The sequence below is a fragment of the Triturus cristatus genome, chromosome 10, assembly GCF_964204655.1.
Source record: "Triturus cristatus chromosome 10, aTriCri1.1, whole genome shotgun sequence".
Classification (NCBI taxonomy): Eukaryota; Metazoa; Chordata; class Amphibia; order Caudata; family Salamandridae; genus Triturus; species Triturus cristatus.
Genome location: NC_140593.1, coordinates 1,154,450,450 through 1,154,469,241, shown reverse-complemented (window position 1 = coordinate 1,154,469,241; position 18,792 = coordinate 1,154,450,450). Strand labels below are relative to the sequence as shown.

General features: G+C 43.8%; 1 protein-coding gene across 2 annotated transcripts in view; it reads right to left on the bottom strand.

The window, feature by feature from the left end:
- Positions 1 to 18,792, bottom strand: part of CDK16 (cyclin dependent kinase 16) — a 254,848-nt gene that overhangs the window by 119,110 nt on the left and 116,946 nt on the right. The window contains exons 2-4 of one of the 2 annotated variants that reach the window (XM_085629510.1): positions 15,895 to 16,038; positions 11,111 to 11,269; positions 120 to 253 (exon numbers count right to left, since the gene is read on the bottom strand). In XM_085629510.1, coding sequence (XP_085485636.1) covers positions 120 to 253; positions 11,111 to 11,269; positions 15,895 to 16,021 — 420 coding nt within the window. In that variant the 5' untranslated portion in view covers positions 16,022 to 16,038. The remainder of the gene's footprint in view (positions 1 to 119; positions 254 to 11,110; positions 11,270 to 15,894; positions 16,039 to 18,792) is intronic. The other variant, XM_085629509.1, reaches the window with a different exon arrangement.

The following is an 18,792-nucleotide window of genomic DNA, read 5'->3' as shown; positions in this document are numbered from 1 at the left end:
GGGCTGATGCAGAGTGTAGGGCAGCGTGGCTGAAATGGCAGGAATGAAGGAGCGTGCAGGAGTGCCAGCCAATGGGGTGGCCTGAACTACTTCCTACAGTGCACGGTTGTTCTTTTTACCTCATTGGAGATCTTCCTCACTGGATTGTGGCGCATCCGGACACGCACGGGGGACTGGACTTCGTCTGAGGATGTCCCAGAAGCCTGGTCGCTCTCACCATCGGAACCAATCTTCAGGTCCTCGTGGACGATCTCTGTGGAGCAGTTGAAGAGAGGGAGCCAAAGGCAGGCCACAGGAGGAGAGGGGGGAACCAGAGGTAAAACGTGCAGCGGGGACAGAGGCGGGGAGACAAGAGGCAGACAGGGGGTTGAAACAAAGGGAGGAGAACCAGAAGCAGAGAGTGGGAAACAGTGTTAGAATGTGGGAGTGGGAAAATGAGATGAAAGACAGAGAAAAGAATGGGAGAGATATAACAAAGAATACAGAAAACAAAGAATTAAGACCAAGGAAAAACAGAAAAGATAAGAGAAAACAAATAGTGATCAGAATAATAATAAATAAAATCAAGAGAAATTGTTTAAAAGACAGAGCAAAAAATATTTTGGGAACGTAGAGGCGAAGAAATTATGAAATGTGGTTGGGAAAACCGTAGTAGGACGAGAGTGAGAGAGAGAGAAAGAGAAGAACATTAAAATATCAGAGCTGATCCCATTTCAGGTTGTGCCCCAGGTTGAAGATCCATAGCGGTCAGCCAGCAGAGCACTTTTTAGCATGTTCCAAGAAAGACGCTGGAACTGAACAAATGGCTATGAGGGAATACGACTGCTCTCAGAAAATACCTAGACACTTATAAATTCTCAACCCCCTCCCCATAGGCTCCTGGAAGCGTGGCTCTGCCCACTTGAAAAGTGAGCAAAAAAAGTGTGTGTATATCTCCTGAGCTAATGGCCTCTTCATGTTTAAGCTCAAAATAAGTATTCTAGAGGGGTCTAGACTCAAACCTTTAGTAGGGCAAAAACACAAGCGAGATGGGAATCTGGATGTAGGCTGCACGTGGCGGGTGCAGTTGTCAGTTCCTAACCTTCCTGACTTACTGTTTTGTATTTATGTGCACACTGCTACCAGAAACCTCTTCCTTATGGACATTTATGTGGTAGGTACCAAAACAAAGAGAGGATGAGCTTCATTGTGACCCATGGACAGACACGAGCCCTGCCACCCTGTTCTGTCCCAATCAGAGGGCATATCATCCAAAGGAGCCACTCTGATCAAACTGGAAACTCAGGAGAGTTCTTGACCAATCAAGAAGCAGTGGCTAACCACAAAGACCCCATCCCTCTCCCTGGTCTAACAAGGATGCCTGCTTGTGTCCTTCACACCAGTCCCATCACTTGTAAACAGAGTTCAATCTAGGGTGTCAGCATTACACACCCAGGACTTGGCATCTTACTGTGCATGCCTATCGACCAGAGTGACCCCGGTGCATAGTGCAGAGCGCGCTGGCCGCATATTATCAAGGGTGCCAATGGAAGAGCTACAGGACTGTACGTTGAAAGATTAATGGGGAGGGGGGTTCCACGGCTGCTTACCATAAAGTCCAAGGAATGAGACTGGTGCATATCATAATCCACGATGAAGGAGAGATGTCCAGTGCACTTGTGCAACCCACACTATCACCATACATGTAAAAGCATTCACAGCAATATCATAAGTTTCAATTCCCAAATCAAAACTGAAATGATTGCCAGATCTTTCCACAACCACATCAATGTTATCCCCGCAAGTGGCACACATCATTCACATCAGATCAATACTCTTAAACACAAACTGCAATATTATACCCATCTCAGAGTGTCCTATTTATTCCTATCATTACTACATTTTGGTTATACAAAGGTTTAACAAATTATATCATTCTACCTTTGTCATAAAGACAGCGCATCCACACACAATTACACTATCAATGTCACAACTGTACAAATTAACCACTGATTGTTAAGTCCCTTCTGTGATCCCTAACCCCAGACTGTGGCAGTAATCCTGTATTATGAAAATGCCTTATACCTGGGAGTCTCAATGTATTTTTTCAATAGACTGCAAATTGTGCAGAATGCTGCTGCCAGACTCGTATGCCATGTTCCGCGTCATGTCTCGGTCTCCATCCATCTATGTAAGCTTCATTGACTGACCATTGAGAAATGGATCAAGTTTAAAGCACTGTGTTTTATGTACAGCGCGATGAATCAAAATGCCCTAAAATATATAAATAGAGTGGTCAACCCGTATCTTCTTAATTGCCTCCTACATTTATGTAGCTTGGGCCTTGTAGACAACCATCTGGGAAATTGGAGAGGCGGGGGGGGGGGGCGAAGTTCCTTTAAACATTTAGAACTTAAACTATGAAATTCCCTACACTTCTGGGTAAGAACCGCACCCTCTTTCGAGCTCTTTCGAAAGAAGTTGAAGACCTAGCGGTTTTAGTTTTTAACAGTGCCTTCTCTAGCCTGTTTATGCTAGCTCTGGGAAGCCCTTTGTGGGCAGCCATGTGCTTTATAAATGCAATTCAATCCCCTTTTATGTTCTCCCTCACCACCACTATACCCAGGAACCACACCACCTGCGCAGTTCACCGCGTGGTTACAGAAATCACTCTGAGGTAGAGGATATTCTATCTGGGATGCAGCTGTGGGGATGGAAGTTGGATCAATGTGAACAGAATGACTTCATCACTAACACCACTGAATTTACAACAGATGGCTGTTCCATCGCTCTACTCTGCTGGTCCCAATGGTGCACAACCTTTACGCAGGGAATAAAGAGGCATCGTGAAGGCAGAAAGGATGGCCAGCATAGCAAGGCACGACGTTTGAGGATTGCCTGCGCAAACTGAGCCTTTGCATTGTAGCTTTGATACAACTAGAAATTCTTGCAGACAAGAGATGAGAGAGTTCAAGAGGGTGCCCAGCAGATTAAAGTTAAATTTATGAAAACATGCCTTTGGTATGGAAATGAGGTTGCAGTAGCTCTGAAAGCCGACATGGATCCCCTGGGGGGAGGACAGCCCCCGAGTTTAAGGGACCTTTCTAGATTCAGTTGTAGACAAACTGCCTAGGACATTCACTTCCAGCACTTCCACTGTCTGATGTCAACACTAGGAAGAGTTTCTCAAGCCTCTGAAGCACATTTACTAGGGGAGAAGGAAGTAGAAGTCAGACATTTTTTGGAATGCAAGAAAAAACTCAATTAACTACTTTTTGGGCACCAGGAGCGGTAGAAGGTCAACAGCTTTTGTATTTGAAATTACTGTTGACACAAACAGGAAAGACCATATTTGAGCACAGGAAGCTTCCTGTAGGAGGTCTGCATGATTTGCAGTTGAAATAGTTTGGCCTATTTTCCGGTTGGCCTATTTTCCTGTTGCCCTATTTTCCATAAAGTGACCCATTTTCTGAGGTTGTTGGCTTTGATGAGGAAAGCAGCTGAAATTCTCAATGGAAGGCCTTTGAGTCAACCCAAGCAGTTGCACATATTTCCATCAGTGCTTTTTATTTGCTGCATCCTGAGAAGTTCTGTAAGTGGCAGGTCACCTCTGACCACTAATAAAATCAACAACCTTCCAATTCTCGATTCCTTTACACATATCCTCACCTCAATCACTCTTCGAGTGATCCTCAACTCATTTACAAAAGACATGTACCTAACTATCCCATTACTTTGTAGCCATTCCAACACCACTAAGCACTGTTCAATCTGGAATACACTGGCTATGCTACTTATGCAGTCACCAAGCTCTTCCAATTGGACACTTTCTTTGGAGATCTTTAGTAAAGACAATGAGGACTAAAGACCAATCAAGATCAATCCATAGATTTTCTATGACATGTGAAATAAACGGTGCCTGCTCCTCTTTGTTGCTCTTTTTGAGTGGCAATGAACCTAGAAGAAACACTACCTGAACAGGTAAACACTGAACAGCGCATTGACTCACTAGCACCCTAGTTACACGGTTGGATTTTGGGGAGCCATTCACCAATATCGCGCCTAACTTCTAACTGCCTGGCAATTGCAGACGTTCTTTGAATACATAAACTCCACTGTCCGGTGATCATGTGCCCGTGGTACAAGCTGAAGAAGAACCACAATAAAGGCTTCACACATGCATTACCAGCTTTATATTCCCAGCATAATCAACTATCTATGCGCTACACCTCACTGTACCCTTATATTACCAAGAGTGGTTACCTTAGTGATCATAAAAACACCTTATTGTACCAATACCGATACTGTGCAAAAGCACATCCTCTGCATTTATCTTCATCTCATAGCGATAATATAATATTAGCCATATTATTTCTATATGCAAACCACATCACATCCATATCCGGAGCGCCGGCGCTAATTATACCACGGAATAGTAGGTCTTAGGAGCAGCTGTGCTACAGACAAATGCTAAATAAATAAATGCCACTGCTTTTTATAACATGACCCTATTGTACCCACATACTCAAATTATAGTGAATTTATTTGTAGAAGAACTACATCATAAGCACGGCAAACAATATCATAATGGGCAGCATTGCCGTATTTCTGAGTAGCAATGCAGTTTTATTGCAATCCTTCATAATCTTAAAATGAACTTTCTTCCATGCATAGCCCCAACGTATGAACAGCCTACCACTGTATCACACTCACACTTTACTTGTACCATAAACACATCTTTCCCATATCAGTCATATTGTAACTACACTACAGCCATGTCATATTTATGTTATGATATACACATTTAATGAAACTATTTTTCTCTCTTCACAAACCTATAACCATAGTGTAACGCATAGGTTATCAAGATCATCCCATACATTTTCCTAGTATGCAGATATCATTACTCTTCATATCCATACTATAGACATTCACCCGGCATCAAATAAGTTTTTCCCCTTTGGTAATGCTTTTTCTTGTGGATGCCTCATCTGTCTGCAGGTTCCTCACCTTGTAAATTTCCCCAGGCACCAGACAGGATCTGAAAACTCTTGCAAAGATCCTGCGTGTCGAGAGGTGGGTCCATTATGCTCCGTTGCGACTCTGTCCTGCAGCTGGACATGACGACACGGACCCACACAAAGCCACCACCCCGGCTCATGTCAGTTTAATCATTAGGCAGGTTGTTAACATAATTACTTGTTTCTACTGGGAGTGTGAAAGCTACTGTGAAACCTTTATAATGCCTACAAGTCCACCCTACAGAACAGCAGAGCGTGGTGAGGAATCAGTGATTGGACCAAGTATGCACTAGAAAGTGTGTTACAGAAGTTATGTGACATGTTCTTCTGTTGAATACTTCCAAACTCAGATTCTTTACCTAGTGAATCAATCCCAAAGCCATGCCCCCTCAAAGGAGGTAGGTCTGGGGATATTACTTTACACCTCCGTGTGGACTTGTGAATCAATGCAGCAGTAGTTCCTGGTAAATTATGGAGTGATTGTGATGTGGCAGACTGGAGACTGTCCAAAACTGAACTGCTAAAGCAGTAGTAGTGGACTTTGCTCTAGTGAAATGAGCCCCAAGTTCCTAGAGAAACACTGTTGGCCTGGGCAGAATATGATGTAGAGGACAATCCACTGGAACGGTGACACCACTATCGTGAAAAAGGATACAGGTGCCATAAGCACTTGTGCATCAAGAAAAAATGTACACAGAGGTCTGCAGTTCCCTAATGCAATGTGCACCAGTGATGGCAATGAGAAACAGTCTTGAGACTCCGAGGACAGTTTTAAAGAGGCTCGAGAGGGGCATATTTCAAGAACCTTAGCACCAAATTGAGGACCCTGTGGGGCATAAAGAAAGAGGCAGGGTAGATGCGTAAGCTCTCTTAAAAGATGTAACACAAAAGAGGATTTCAATAATAAAGGGTTATCAGTCACACAAAGTAAGGCGGAAAGGGTAAACAAATAACACTTTAACAGTGCTCGTAGCCTTGCCAAAGATAACACAAAAAAGTATGTATAAGCTGGATTGTAGGGGGTCTACCTGCTCTCTTTGCAAGTGGACGACAAACTTGAACCAGGAGTCTGAGTAAACTGATTAGGAGAAAGGGTGGCAACTAGCCAACATGACATCCACCACCCAAGACAGTAGATACAAAAAACCTCAATTAATGCAAATGAATCTCAGTGTGTGAAGGTGCAGGTTGTGGAGATTTGGTGCAGCACCCTGCTTGTTGCTGGGACAGCATTTCCTCTTGAAGAGGAAGCGAAGTGAAGTGAAGGACAGATGCTCAGGGTCACCAGTTCGGAGTACCAGACCCAACGACTTAATACAAGACCAGAATCAACTGTGCTCAGTCCCACCTGACTTTTTCAGGATCCGCTAGATCGTTTGCAGAGGCGGACATGCGTACATCAGGCCAGAGTACCACCAACGTGTAATGGGTCTCCTACAGACTCTTGGGCAGAAAACATCAGAGTGTAAAAGGCTGGACAATGAGTATTGTCATAGGTAGCAAATAAATCTAATGCAGGTACGCCAAACGGGGCAAATATACTCCGTGCCACTTCAGTGTGTAGGTGCCACTTGTGATCGGCATGAAGATGCCTGCTGAGTTAGTGTGTCCTAGTTTTGAGGGAACCAACTAAGTGATTGACCATCAGGGAAATGCAGTGAAATGTCAGCCATCGCCAAAGCCTCAGCCTCCAGAGAGAGCAGGAGAGACACAAGATCCCGCTCCAAGATTGCTGCAGTGCCCCCCTGGTTGAAATGTTGTCTTTACAACTGGGATCGCCCTGCCATTGGCTGAAAGCAGAAAGGCGGGTGGACTGTAGCTAAAGGTAAATGCTGTGGTAAGCTCCAGCTGAGACCGCAGTCCCTGGATTTTCATCTCACCCAGTTGACCTCCCCAGCTCAGAGATAAAATATCGGTCTCTACTATGAGCTCAGGAAGGGCAAATAAATTTGCTTTCCACACACCAGATTGGTATCAATGGTCCACTGCTGAAGGTCCTGAAGTGCCCCATCATAGACATGAAATCTGTCTGAAAGGTATTCCTAGGCTAGCCACATTGCAGCCACACAGTCCATTGATGGGCTCGCATATGCCAACATGCATTCTGCACCAGCTGGACGCACAATGCCAAAAAACCAAACACCATCAGAGTCACCAAGGCCTAACCAGAATCTCTCACTCCAAAATATGGGGATAATAGCCTGAATATACCAGATTAGCTGGGGTTTGAGGTAGGGAAAACCCTGTGCGGATACTGTTGTCTGTATGTGGTCTGGTACAAGATGCAGTCAGCCTGCCTTCAGTAGCCAGTGGCTGAGGTACGGGAGTAATTGTATCCCTGACCTGCAAAGATGTGCCATAACCACGGACATGACCATCGAAAGACCCAAGGGATGAAATAAATCTGATGGGCAGTAAGTTACATTGGAAGTGGTCTGGCCACGTCAAGAGACAAAGATACTTTGTGTGGGACTGAAAAACCTGGAGAAGAAAGTGCAGGTCCTTTAGGTCCAGGGACATCGTCCAGACCTAAGGGTCAAAGGCCTGCAGAATCGGAGCAGGTGTCATTTTGAAGTTCTCCTTCTTGAGGAAGCAGTTCAAGAATCTGCGCTCTAGAATCGGTCTTCGTCCCCCATCTCTTTGGGGACCATAAGGTATTGGGAGCAATGGCCTAGTCTTATCCGCAGTTCCAGTACGAGATTGATCCGCTTTATCCGGAGCATCATCCTCTCTTCCTTGGACAGACTTGTGTCATGATCTGCTGACAGCAGAGAGTACACTGGAGGGATGTTGGGAGTCGAGTCCCGAAAGGGAAGGGAATCACTAACTTGGATCCTTCAAATTATCCGTTTGTCCAATGTGATAGTTCACCAATAAGGCAGGCATATTTTGCCATCCACTTGTCTCAACACGACATTGAAGAGCAAACCAAAGAGATTTTGAACAAGTAGTTTGCGATTTAGATGAGGTGGTTGTGTCGCTCCTGTAACTGGCACGGTCCTTAAAAACATCCTACCTACTCTACCCCTCACACCACAAAAAGTCTGCACAGGTTATTGTACAGACGGGGAGAGAGACCCCTGGAGTGAACTTCCATTATTGCTCTTGGAACAGGAAGACAGGGAAAGGAACCAGGCCATAGGGATTGCCATCGTTGAATTTCAGTACGGCTGCGTCAGCCCTCTCCCAAAATAGCTTTGTTGCATCAAATGGCATGTCCAGCAGGGAAGACTGGACATCCCGAGAACGCAGTGGAGCGCATTCACACTTGTCATCTAATAAAGGTGCTGGTGTCCATTGCACAGGTGATGGGGTCTGTAGAGTCCAGTTCAGATTGTAGAGCATAATTCATAGTATCCTGACCACCATGTACATCTTATCGAAGGTGCTGGGTCATGTTCTCTGGAACAGTCCGCAACATCTCCATTCTACATCCAAAAGGGTATGTGTGCAGCAGCTAAAAAGGGAAACTACATACAGGCATCATCATGCCAAATTGGGAGATGGAAATACTTTAGCATTGATTCTCTTTAAGTCTATGTCCAGAAGAGGTAGAGAGGTTTATTCCTCGATATTGCTTCAAAACTATTGGATAGCCTGGTGCTGGTCTGTAATGCTTTGCAATAAAGCAACACCCCGCTGGTGCAGATAAAGGCTAGACCTGAAAGATAACCGCCCAGGTTGCAAAATGTCTGAGGAGGTTAGCCATAGCCTCCTCTAAGGGTGGGGGTAATTCAAAAATTTGCATCACCCGCTGAACCACTACTAAAAAGGAATCACTTTACTATGCAGTAGGGCCTGAAGGTTAATCCAGAGTGGACTCGAGAGGAATCCAAGGCACTGACATTTTGTAAATAGAGAAAGGGCAGAACTGGAGGCTGGAGCCAGTGCTGCAGGAGTCGTAGCCAGGACCAGGAAATCCAAAGCAAAGGGATTTAGGCAAAGGCCAATGCCGTTGGCAGAAAGGGCTATTTCATCCAGGATAAGTCGGTGCCAGGGAAGGATCCACCAGTGGAAGGCTGACTGGAAGCCCAAGTAGATTCATGGATGTGGAAGGTGCACCAGAGGGAGCGGGACTCTTAAAAAATACGCAGATCGGGCTCTTTAAAGGACGCAAACTGCAGTGGAAAAGACAATGGCCTGGGGAACTTGGGGTGCATTGGCTCTAAGTTTGGCATAGAGACTGAATTGGACAACCAAGATTGAGTCTGGTGCCGTGACCGACAACTGCATGACCTCAACCTGGAGCAGAAGCATTTGGACATCAAGGAGTTTCAATTGCGCCTTGAGTGGTCCTTTCTTGAATCGTCCTTGGAGTTGCATTTCAGATTCGCCTTGGACCTACATAATGAGGGGGGTCCTTGACCAACCTTGCTTCTTGTGTGTGATGAAGCAGAGCTTGGCCATGGTGAAGGCCTTCTGGTTCATCAAAGAACACTTGCCACAAAACCTGGAGTACTGCTAGGGCACCGTAAGTAGACACTGCGTGGATCTGTAATCAACTGCTGCTTCCAAGTGCAACACAGCTTGAAACCGGTTATCTTCAATGGCCACATCTCTGCACATTGCCAAAGTATACAATGCTTTAATTCAAAGAACAACGGATGTATATGGGAGGGGATCTCAGGATCTGTGTATTTGTGTGCAGAAAAATAAGTACAAATGGCCACAGGTAGGAGGGCGCCTTTATGTAGTTCTTTGTAGTCTTGTCCGAAGGTAGGCTGGAGTCGTAACGGAGGTAGATGGCACAACCTGTGGGCACGCAGGAGCTAATGCAAGAGTTTCTGGTTCCAGTGTGGAGCTCGGGGACATTCAAAAAGTAAGGAATCTGCTATTAGAAGTATTAATACCAAACACTATTTAACAGTATCCCCATACATTACATATCATAACCATACTACTCTCAAATCATTATTGAATCATGACAACCCATGTCATAATGGTATACACCCACAGCATAGCCAGTTCATAAACACAATTTACCCATGTCACAACTATATCAAACCTACATCATAACCATATCACACCCACACCACATTCACATCTAACCCATAATACAACCCCATCCAACCCATATCACAGGATCTAACCAAGATCATAACTACATCTAACTCGCAGCATAGTCACATTTTACCCACATCATAATCAGATTCTAAGCATATATGTGGCCACTTAATACATATCACACCCATTTTATATCTACAATAAAATATATCCATACCATTACCACTACTTTTCCTGAAGTCCTTCTACTAAAACCATATCCCAAGGCCATACATTCATTTCCCTAAAGTACAATTAGCATTACATTTCATATCCCCAGTCTCCCCAGATCAATCCATATTTTACAATATTGTACCCTTAACATAACCACATAGATCCTATATCAAAACACAACCCACCCATATGAAATACCCATTTATCACACACCGTACATAATCAGCATGCATAGAACTTGGAGCCTGCGGCGCCAGGATGCCCTACCAATGGCAGAACAGCTTTATACATAGATCGGTGCGCTGCCATTACACTGCAGGAGTTACATCGGGAGTGAATACAATGTGTTTTTTACATCAAGAGTCATTAATTTGCTGGTAAGTTTTTCAGTCTTTTACATTGCAGATCTTTACTTCAGAAGTAAGTTTAAGTGTCTTAACCTTAAAAATATATACATGTACCATCATACACAAATGTTGTTGAGGTTAGGACTAGACTGTTAGTGTATCTGGGTAGTAAGGGGTTTTTAGGGATTGGATATATATGTGTGTGTGAGCACATGTATATATTTATACACACACTGAAAATGGAAACAAATGTACTTACTATGTTATCTGTGAGGTAAAGCACTCCGGATGTAAAGTACTGTGATGTAAAGGTACTACTGATGTAATGAATGTAAAAAACTAGAACATTCACCTAGATTGCATTACTCATCACAGTTGTAGCCATTCCATAGTCATGTCATCAACATTCGTCCAAAATGTAATTACATTGTGGAATCTAGGAGCCCATATGAGGGGAAACTCTTTTCCATGTTCACTTTTGCTCACTCACACCCTTTAGATTCTAGAAGGCACGTGCTCCACATAGGACGACGCGGGTAGGTATACCTAGTCGGCCACTCCGGTTCAGGTAGGAACTGAGGCTCTTGCAGACGGCGCCATGGGGCCGGTGGATGGGCGGCTTTTGGAAGGTGCTTGCAGCGTACTGGTGGAGGAAGGATTGCATGCTGTGAGACGTAGGGGGCTTCCCGTTCTTCATGATGGGTTCTGGGAGCAGACGCCAAGGAGAAAGGAGGAGGGATGGATGAGGAGTACAGAGGCAACAAAACAAGACACAGAGGCAATGGTGGGGGAGGGGGTGCCAGGGGGAAGGAGGATGCAAGAGAAATAAGCACAGGGTGAAAAGAGGATAGATCATGGGGGGATGCAGATGCAAAGGAGATCAAGAGCCAGGGATGAAGGTGGACAGCAGAGATAAAAAGTTGAGCAGAGATAGAAAGTTGAGCAAATGAGAGAAATGAGGAGAACATGGAGACAGGGGAAGAAAAGCGTACAGCATTTGAGTGAAGGATGGGCATTGAATAAGGAAAGAAGACATTAAAGGGAAAGTGCGAAAGGGAACAGAGCAAGAAGAATAAAATACGAGGACGAAGAGAGTGGTGGAGAAAAAAAAAATAGTGAGGATAATGAAGGGCAGATTTAAGAAAGGAGAGCCATTAAAGGAACCGAGGGAGGGAGGGAAAGAAGTGAGGCCAAAAGAGTGGGTAATTAGGGAGCAGAGGGAGAAGACAGTGGTTTGTGGCGATTGTGTGATGGACGTTGTGAGGGAGAACAGTGTAGCATGAAGAAAAAAGAATGATAAAGATGCCAAAAAAGACCTCAAGGGAGATACCCGGAGATAGGAATGGAAAAAATGGGACAGCCAAACGAGAGAGTAAAATGAAAGGGATAGAGAGGAAGAAAGTGAAAGCAACAGGAAAATAAGAGAAAAACCAAGGCCATGAAGTACAAAAGCAATAAGCACCAATGGAGAATACGAGTTGGTAGAAGGAGAAGCAAGCAGGGAAAGAGGAATGCAAAAAGAGTGAGTGGAAAAGTGGTCCATGAGTGGGACAATTGGTGTTAGCGGAGTTCCGAATTTTGAATTAGTGTAGAACAGGGAGGTGAAGACAATGAATGTGTGAGGAAAGATCAGAGTGTAGAGAAGGGAAAGATAAAAAAGATTGCAAGAGACCGGGTTAACAGACAGTGTTTGTGGTGTGAAAAAGGGAGTGGAAAAAAGGAGGAAGAAAAGAGATAGCAGAGGTATGGGATGGGACAAGTGTGCGGAAAAAGGTATATAAAGTAACAGGCGAGTTAAGCAAAAGCGAGGAAAGTAGTTGTTAGAGAGAAGAAAAAGGAGATTGGGGCAGAAAGCAAGAAGAGAACCAGGAAGAGGTGGAGGGTTTAGTATGCAATGTAGAGAGGACAGGACACAAGAACAGAGATGGAAAGTAGAGCCAGGAATGAGAGCGGTGGGGAGGTAGTTGGAACAGAATGAAAATCCAGAACAAGCAAAAGGGAGTTGAAAATAAAACAGGGGTCAAGAGGGAGAGAGGACAGCAAAGGAAGGAAAAGTAAAATTAACGAAGGAAAATTAAAAGCAACAGAACCAAAAAAAAGGCACTCGCAATTAAGAAACAGGCAAAATAAGGCACACATGCACTGCGTACAACGATCTAGGTAGGTAAAACACAACTCACCTGTGTGCACGCCCTGCTACCTTCTTTCCTTACCAGACACCTTATATCGAACTCCCCTGTGTGCACGGCCTGTGGCCTCCCTTTTTTACTGGACACTGCAGATCAGACTCGCCTCTGGGCATGCCCTGCATCCTTCCTGCCTTACCTTATACCAAAGGCAGCACTCACCAGTGTGCACGCCCTGCAGCCTTCCTTACCTGAAACCACAGATCACTCACTTTTGATGGCACCCTGCGACCTCCCTTCTTTAACTCAAAGCAAAGACTGACCTCCCCCTCTGAACAAACCCTGTGGCTTCCATTCCTGACACCATAGATACAATAGGGGGGACAGTACTTTGTTGCCAGATTGTGGGTAAGTCAACGTTGTTTTTTGTGACTAAATGTGACCGGTTCAAAGAGAAGAGGTTTACCTGATAATTGTGGCAAATGGACTCTAGATTTCTGAAAGATTTGGAACTAAACTGAGTTAAAACTATTGGTTTTTGTAACTCTACTTTTCACGACAACTTTACTTTGCAGAAGACAGATACACAGTAAAGAAACTTATTTTATATCCAACAATGCAAAGTTCACCTGAGGAAGCCAGGATTAAATCTCAGTGCTTCTTAGATTACCTAGCATGTACATGGTGAGCACCATTGTGAATGCCAAGGCTGATGGGACGCGTCTACAAACACAAAGCGCGATTGCTACTTCCTTTTCCACATAGAGCAGAATACAGCACTTAGGGGAAGAGGGAGCGCAGTATTTACTTCCCCCTTCCCTGTAGGAAGGGATCCAGCACTAGTTTACAAACACAATGGAGGTGAGGGGGGGGGGGGGGGGGGGGGGAATCTACTAATCGCTACACCTAGGATTGGATTTAACACAAAGGCAGCGGGCAGAATTTACTTCTTGTTCCACGCAGGGTGGGATCTACAACTCTTTTCACAAACACTGGAAGGGGTCAAGAGTTACTCGCTTTCTACGTAGGATAGGATCTAGCACTTGTTTACTCACACAATGGAGGCAAGTGGGATCGACTTTCCATTCCACGCAGGGTGTGTTTCACTACTTGTTTACAAATCCAATGGAGTGGAACAGGATTTACTTCCCATTGTATCTATTAAAGCAATGGAGGCAAGTGGGGTTTCCTTCTCACTCTGTGTTGGGTCAGATCTAACATTAATTAACGAACCTAAGAGAGGAGAGCGGTATTTACTTCCCATTCTATCTAGGACTGCATCTAACACTTGCTTACCCACACAATAGAGGCAAGTGGGATTTACTTCACATTCCACGCAGTGTGGGATCTATTACTTGTTCACAAGCCCAATGGAGGGGAGTTGGCTTTACTTCCCTTCCCAGTCAGATGGGTTCTAGCACTCTTTTATAAACAACTCAGGAGAGTGCGATTTACTTTCCTTTTATGTAGCACTTTTTACAAACACAATGGAGGGACAAGCTAAGTTCTTCCCAATCTTCGTAGGACCAGATCTACCACTTGTAAACTAACCCAATGGAGGGGAGCCATATTTAAATCCCATTCTATGTACGACAGGCTCTAGAACTTGTCTAAAAACACCATGAAGGGCAGCAGTACTAGCTCTCTGTGCTACATAGGATTGGATTTAGTACTTGTGCAATAACAGAGCACAGGAGACCGGCCTTTCACCGCAGGAGTACTTAGGATGGGATAAGTGCTCAAGTCAAAGACCTGAGGAGTGCATACCTAGTACCACTGCTTATTAGGATGGAAGTTAGTGTTTCTTTAGTAATAGGACATACAAGAGCAGTATTTAATTAGAAAACTGCTTAGGATGAACTCAAGAGCTAGTTGATATTACAATTATAGAATCAAGGACAGAGTATATTTACCTCCAATGCTATTTAAAATGGTATTTAGCGCTTTTATACCAAGACAGAAGAAAACAGTTATTTATTCCAGTGCCACTTGGCTGAAATTAAAACTGGTAATATAAAAGGGACAACGTGGTACTTAACCAAACATTACTTAGAAAATAAAGGGAAAGGATTATCATTTTTTTTATTTTTACTTTTTTATTTATTTTAAGGATGGCGGCGAATAATCTTGCTGCTAACAATGAGATGTTGCTTAATTTTATAGAAAGCAGAAGGCTGTCTAGGGTGAGTTAATCACTTCAGAATTATCAGATGAAGGTAAGCAGTTTTTATCTAGGATACAATTTAGGGAAAAGTTAAGCGTGTCTGCAATAATAGAACCACACGGAGCAGAAGTTCACTCCCGTGCAATTTAATTGTAATCGGACAGTGGTAGATATCTCCAATACAATCTACAACAGGACTTGGAGGTCCAGTGAGTGTGGAAAGTAGAACTGAACATAGAATAGGACACTTAGTGCTGGTAAATCATGTCAGTGCTACCTGAGGGGAGAGATCTACAGTTCCTACATGAGGAAGAACAGTGATAATTTGGAACCCTATTAGGGAGGTACTTGTATTCTCAACTATTAAATAAAATCGATCATCCTTAAAGCTATATTTAACACAAGCAGTAGTTCTGTGGGGGCAATAATTGGTAGCATTTGAGCATGTCGCCTCCAAGCTGCACTATCAACAAGCCCAAATTGTTTTCTAGGTTGAAACACAATGCCTAGAGGGCCTTGGGTTGGGCTGCAGAAAGGAGATTCAGGGATCACTAAACACTCCTGAGATAGCACTTCAAAATCTGCTTACGGCAGGTTGTCTTTCTGAGCACTGTGAATGTACGGTGATGGTGAAGTGAGAAGAACATGGGATATGGCATGGTGTCAACTGGTTTCCAGTAAAGATACGAGGTCAGATGTCATGCCAATGGTAAGGTAGAATGGCCAGAGCGGGACTGGGACTCCGCTTCACTTATACCACTACTCCCAGCTTACCTTTCAGAACTAGATCCATTTTTGCTGTTCCTTGTTTTTCATCCCATTCATCTCCCCCCAAACCGAGGATGCCGCCCACCCGAACCAACCAAACTTCTAGGATTAGGATCTCCAGTGCCACTTGAGTAGCAGCCAATGGACTGTAATGCTCGGAACAGTCAGATTTAGCTTCCCGCTATTCATACCCACTTCCTATTTGCTTCGGAGTCTTAACCTCTCCACACACGGTACAGCCTCTTCCCTGCGCTTCATGGAGCAGCACGTACCGTTGTCACTGTTGCTGTTCTCTTCGATGGTGATTTGCTCTGTCAGTTCGGACAGACTCTTTTCGGCTGAACGGCTGCCCCGCAGGGTCATGGACAGCTGCCGCTTGATCTTCTTCATCCTGTCCATGGTGGAGGTTACAGCGGCTGGATGAGGAGGGAAGGGGAAGGCAAATTAAATTGTGGCATTTATGTTTTAGTAGCTTATATTCTGGACATGAAGTTGCTACATCCTCTCTCACAATATCTTCCTGTCGTGCTCTTAGTACCCATACTGGAGTCTCAGCACACATGCCAAGGTCTGCCCATTTACCATTATGGAGTCTTGGTCCCAGCAGTTGTACCAAATTCCAATGGCAGTGACTTTGCCTAGTTCCTCCCACAACACCTGTGTTAGGTCCACTCAAAGCACCAATACTGTATCGTGCTAGCTGCATCTTAAGTCCCACCACCTGTGTACAGTTCTGTCCGCCACAACCAGGCCCAACCCTTTTGTAAACATCTATGCAGAGTCCTGCCCGAAAGAGAAAGCTTGGACACTTCTTACTACTATAGAGAAATAGAGAAGGACCCCTTTACACCAAAGGAACAGGGTTCAAATAGTCAACTAGAAAGGGAAACTTCCTTTGGGTTGATTACAGGAATTCATATACCTCAGAGAACACAAAATCATCTAATATACCTCACACACTGTACCCTAAAAAAGGGGAATCCAATCATAAACCCAAGGTCAAAACAAAGTATTTTCAAAAAGATATCAATGTATTGTTCTAATATAAAAGTGCATACAGGTATATTTACACCAATTAAAAAGATCAGTAACAAATTAATAAATGCGCTTAAAAAATATTATAATTCATAAAGTTCATTGTATCAATAAATCCACACACAGTATTTCTCAATGCCACGTAAGGCAACACAAAGTATATCACTAGATAATTCATCTACAAAGACAAACATTCTAAATACATAAGAGAGTACACACAAAAGACAGTACAATTTGTCATAAAAAGAAACACATCCGTGTATGGTGCATTAAGAACTGGAATACGATAGAAAGCGCCCTATTAATCTGCATTTCCAGTTTTGAATGGTGCTTCACTCAAGGTGGACATGCCATACTAAGACTATAAAAGGAAACAACAACTTCTCTGGATACTTCAACCAGGGAATTGCTACAGAGTTCTTTGCCAGCGTCAGCGCTCATTGGTGAGCGAGCCAGGGACATCCCTACCCCAGCCTGTGAAGGTCCATGAACTATCCTCTCCTTGTACTCTTACATTTCTAATGAGACATATCTGGCCAGTTGCTAGATTTCTGCCAACTACAGTGCAGTCTTAAGCCACCCACATTTCTTATGTCCATGGTCAGATGCACTCCAGCTCCACAGGTCGTAGTGCCATGAAAGAGGCCACTCACAAAGGTGACGTTTAATTAATTAATTGACCTCTCTCTTCAGTCCACACTCTATGGTGCTCTTGGTTACTTTAGTTTTCTTTTGCTTTCGCGTGACTCTGGATTTTTTTCCATCCTTCCTTTTTCACCAGCTTCAGCATCCGGAAACTGCTTGGGTATCCCCTGATGTGAAACAAGTCGCTCAGATTGTCCCAATAACCCTGGAGAACAAGCACTGGCAAAGCCAATAGGTCTGGGTTGCATACTGGTGCTATGTAAAGTGCTCTGATACCCGATACCTTTGGGTCACGTAATTCTTTTTTTTTTTAATGAAGTTTTATATAGCGCTATATAAAACTCCGTAAAAAACAAATTGAGTCTGGATTAAAATATTTTGCAAAAAACTGCTGCCGTGAAAACAAAAGAAAAAATATTTGTGTACAATGCACCCATGAGCTAAGTAATATAATGTGGGATAATGGAGTATACTTTTGAGATGTTAAACAGTTACTCATGAATTCCGATACAAGCTCTCTAAAGGCAGCAGAAGTATACACTAAAGAACTAAATATGAGGTAAGACAAATATCCAGCGGAAACAGCCAACGCCCTACTAGGTATATCTTAATAATTGCACGACGAGACGAGATCTAGCAGACAATCTCACTGGTCATTACCACACCAGCTTAGTAAAATGTCCTTTTACTCTAGAATTATTATCCACGTTAGCAATGCACCACTTCATTTGCGCCCCCAAGTACGCGAACTCAATTTATTTATTAACACATTAGACCTACAGCAACTGAACCTGTATTTTAAACAACATGTATCCAGCATTCAGTGGTGGATCTCAGAAACATTCCTCAAGGTCAACCAAGGCAATATGGAGTTGTTACTAATATAGTGCATCGCCGCCCTACGGGATGTGAACTTCTGCCCCTTTCCATGGAACCATGTCTTAAGCCTACTTCAACACATGGGAATCTTCAGAAATGTCGAAGGCACCAGCCTGTGCCTTGACCGCTAGATCGGTGCAGTCTCCGTCGGATGCATCTACGATCGTAAGCTGCTAAAATACCCTCTGCTACATATTTTCTTCTGCCAACAAATTTAGTATCTAAACCATAGAAACGGTGTCTACCTTTGTCCACCACAATTAGTGATACGCCATTTCCAGCATAAGCAAACTACTGCTCTCCGCCTACTACATGAGTTCGGTAAATTTGACCAAGTCTCTCCAGTGTGAAATGTATTGAGTTAGGTTACAGTGGCAGTACACTAAAGTAAAGCGTACGTAGCAGCACACGATAAAACAATCTCCGGTCTTCCATCTGAATTACGGTTGTGTCAACATCAATCAGGTTGTTAAATCAGAACTACCTACTCCGTTTTGAGGAAAGATAGTACAACAATAATGCAAGCAGATTGTTAGTAAGAAACACATTCCTCCTGAAACCATCAGAGGTGAAATGTGGTGGGCATCTATCTCCGATCGCACTTGTTTTTT